This window comes from Microtus ochrogaster, chromosome 18, assembly GCF_000317375.1.
Source record: "Microtus ochrogaster isolate Prairie Vole_2 chromosome 18, MicOch1.0, whole genome shotgun sequence".
Lineage (NCBI taxonomy): Eukaryota > Metazoa > Chordata > Mammalia > Rodentia > Cricetidae > Microtus > Microtus ochrogaster.
In genome coordinates this window covers 39,217,813-39,221,785 of record NC_022020.1, presented here as the reverse complement: position 1 = coordinate 39,221,785, position 3,973 = coordinate 39,217,813, and the positions used below count along the sequence as shown (strand labels likewise).

At 40.2% G+C, this 3,973-nt stretch overlaps 1 protein-coding gene across 1 annotated transcript; it reads right to left on the bottom strand.

Moving 5' to 3' along the window:
* Positions 1–2,024: 2,024 nt before the first annotated feature.
* Positions 2,025–2,741, bottom strand: Ftmt (ferritin mitochondrial). The gene has a single exon (XM_005356096.2). It carries the CDS (start codon positions 2,739–2,741, stop codon positions 2,025–2,027), a length of 717 nt encoding a protein of 238 aa, XP_005356153.1.
* Positions 2,742–3,973: the final 1,232 nt, after the last annotated feature.

Genomic DNA, 3,973 nt, shown 5'->3' with positions numbered 1-3,973 from the left:
ACTTGTTCATATAAATATATATATTTCCAGTCCTTATGTTATTCAATATTCTCTGTAATTCTTCCTATATATTTGGACTCATGTAATATAACCCTGCTGTGTGATACAACTTGCTTTTAAAATAATGCACTACATGTTTTGACCACATCAGAATGTGTTTAGCCAAGTTGGTGTTAATGGCAGCTGCCATGGTATCCCACCTATGGTGTTTCCCTAGAAACATTGTGTAGACTCTGTATAGTCACAGGCATGTACTCTTCTGTACTCTTCAGATTAGACACTACAGGGAGCCTAATTTTCTAAAGCCTCCAAGTTGCTGTTTTAAAAGTCCTCATTTCTTATACGTGGATCACTGAATATACTGGAAATTCCATCAATCACTGAATATACTAGAAAGGAACTTAGGTCAATGTTTGTAATACTGAGTTTCTTCTAATGGCTTTGGTTAAAGGTCTCTTGGAAGAACTGTAAAAATTTCCATGGATTTATGAATTTCCATGAAACAACTCACAAACACTTTTCTTTCTCTCCCTGAAAACCAGATTTGACAGAAGGCTAATATAAGACTATCTTATACATTTTAAGACTTCTCTCTAAGAGTCAATACACAACTCTTTCTCCCATGTTTTTTTGAAGGCCTTTCAGCTTTCCCAAGCTTCTTGTACACTAATTTCTTTTATTTGTGTCTCAGATGACTCAAATTAACCATAGAGCTTCATGTGGTTTTCAGGTCAATCTGCTGATTGTTCAATGTTTTGAGCATTTCTCTATTGGAACCCTGGGAGTCATTTCCTTTTCCCATGCCCATGGTTACTTAAGCTGTCCGTCCCCTGTCCCTTATATTGACACACTGCTATTTCCTGTTTTTTTTCTTAGCCATCAAATAGTTCTCTAGTGGATTCCAATATCTGTTCACCAAACCTCTCCCCTTCCCTCCAACAATAAAAACCAACCAACCAACCAACCAACCAGCTAACCAACCTGCCAACAACAAAGAAAAAAAAAACCCAACCGAAAACAAACCAAAACCAAAACCAACAACAAAACCCTTTGCTCAGTAGGCAGTGTCCATTGTTCCGGATCCTTTCTTGACTGTTTCTGTTCCACTGTTCTTTCTTTGCAAATTCTAAACATCATAAAAATGCATTTGATGAGAGGTTTTCCTTCTTGGTTATGTTGACAGGAAGGTTATTCAACCCTGTGGTTACAGTCTGGTATAGAGTTTAAAGCCAAACCAACCTGCTTTGTTATATTGTAGTTAATCTTTTAAAGGCATAATAATAATAATAATAACAACAAAACAAACCCAAATCACCCAACTTTAGATAGTATATGACTGGGAAACACTGAAACAGAAAAAAAAAAAAACAACTTTCTTTTAAATTTTTTGTGTGTTTAATTAAAAGATTTCTCAGATCCCTTAAAATGTGAATCCACTGAGCTGCCCAACACGACCATTGATACTTGATGTAGCTAATACTGAATTTGACAAGAAAGCTTAAAAAAAAAACTAGGTCATTGCCATACAATGTTATTTTTGGAGCACACTGGGAAAACAGAATAGCCAAAAAATTTGCATGTGTGATTTGCATAGTATTCTACATCTTCTCTCTCTTGTGGCTATTTATATATTATATATTTTCCTGACTGAACATTACGTGTAAGATCTTGAAGACAGTACAGATTGTTGAAAATCATAGAATTTCAGTTGAAGTTCATGGTTAGGAACAACATTTGATAGTATTTTAAACGCATGGTCTTGTGTCTAATTTCAGGGTTTTGTTTTCCATCCTTTTCATTCCATAGTATTCTGTGCTTTCTTTTAGGCTGGGAAAATATTCGTATTTTGGTGTTGGCAGAAAGCTGTGGTTAACACCGGGCTAACATATTATCTCTACAAAACACTGGCAGAACAGTCCAAAAAGGAGAATGTAAAGACGGAGTTGAATTTTAAGGGCAGGAAAACCGGCGACTGCTAACTCCAGGTTTTGGGGCCCGCGAGGGTGCTGGAAAGGCAGTCTGCCTTAGTGCTTGCTCTCACTTCCAAGGGTGTGCTTGTCAAAAAGATACTCTGCTAGGCCAGCAGCTGGAGCCCCCATGGTGATTAAGTTGTGCACATGGTCACCTAATTCTTTAATAGACTTCACCTGCTCATTCAGGTAGTGCGTTTCCAGAAAGTCGCACAAATGAGGATCTCCTTTTTCAGATGCAAGAGTATGCAAGTCCAGCAGCGACTGGTTCACACTCTTCTCCAGGAGCAGAGCACATTCCATGGCCCGCAGTCCACTTTCCCAGTCATCTCGGTCTGGCTTCTTGATATCCTGGAGGGAGATTCGACCTCCACGCTGGTTCTGAAGCCTCAAAAGCTTCTCCGCGTGTTCTCTCTCCTCCAGGGACTGGTGAAGGAAATACTTGGAGAAGTTGTACAAGGCCACATCATCTCTGGAGAAATAGTAGGCCATGGACAGGTACACGTAGGACGCATAAAGCTCCATGTTGATTTGGCGGTTGATGGCGGCCTCGCAGTCTGGGTGGAAGTTTTGGCGCACCCTGGCAGGTCCAGCCGAGTCCTTGGAGGAGGCCGCCGAGGCCAGCAGACGTCGAGGGGAAGAGGCTGGTAGCGGACCTAAAGGATACCCGGAGGCCAAACACTGTGGGACGGAACATCTGTGTAGCACACGGGGCAGGGACCTCAGTGCAGGGCCAATGTGCTTGGAGAAAAACCAGAAGCAGGACAGCATGACTCCTCTTGTTTGAAAGAAGGGGAGTCCGAGGCGAGGAAACTGAGGTCAGGAAAGCTCGGCACAGGGTCGTCTGCTGCTACGTGTCAGGTCTAAATAAGAATGCAGCCTTAGCGATGACCTATGCGTCACACGGCCCTTCTCTTCCACCGAGTTCTAAGAGATCTTGGTCACCAGTGCCGTGTAACTGTCATTTGTCGGGTAAGCATGAGGGTGGCACTGCTCTCGAAAAGGGGAAAACAGACAGAGGCATTTATAGAAACTGCCGAGTGACTAAGACAAGACGGTCCGGATAGCATGTAGTTGATTAGTTTGCCTAAATCAAAATTCTGTTATTAAACGCAGGCTCAGTGACTCACCAAAGAAAGGACTGAGCTGTCCATGTCTCCTTTCACTAATCTTTTCCTGTCTAAGAACCCAAGGGCATGGGAAGGAAGGCTCAATAAATTTTTATATGCAAAGCATTGCAAATCACTCCTGGTTATTTTAACAGCACAGAGTAGGGGAATAGTTACCGGAGTCCAGACAAAACATAATTGTAATAGACTGCTTTTAAAACTCATTGTATTTTTAAATACAAAACTTATCTTCCTTGTAAAGAAGTCATATTTTAAAACAATAAAATATACCTGCTGGCTGTCAGCTTGCTTTTATTTTCCTATTTTTTTTGTTAATGTAGCGATAGGTGCATTTTTAAAAGAACCTGAAATTCTGAAGATTTAGTGGTTTGTTGTTTCCTGTAGCCAGAGCTGGCTTTGAATTCTGTATCTTTCTGCCTCCCACCTCCTAAGAGCTGAGATTATAGGCATGTGTCACCACACTCCTTGAGGAAGAACATTTAATCTTAAGTAAATGTTTAAAAATTGTTTGGGGATGTTAAGAAAATAAACTAATAGGAAAAAAAAAATTAAAAAGAAACACACAAAAAAACCCCAAACTCCAATTCTTTCCCTACGAGGGATAACTATTGCTAAAATGTCGATGATGGTTCTTACTGATTAAGATGATAGCAAAAAACAAAAAGAAAAACAAATAAGCAAAAACCCCAAACTACCTCATAGAGGCATACATATTTGAAAAGATTTATTTCAGAATACTTGTCACATACTAAATTTCAGATATTGGCCACAGTTTCAGTTTGACATCTGTGGAACCACCCGCTAATCCCAGATAATGACAACACATGTCACCTACTTCTGTATCTTTTTGCTTTTCCTAATTCTCGCTCTTGA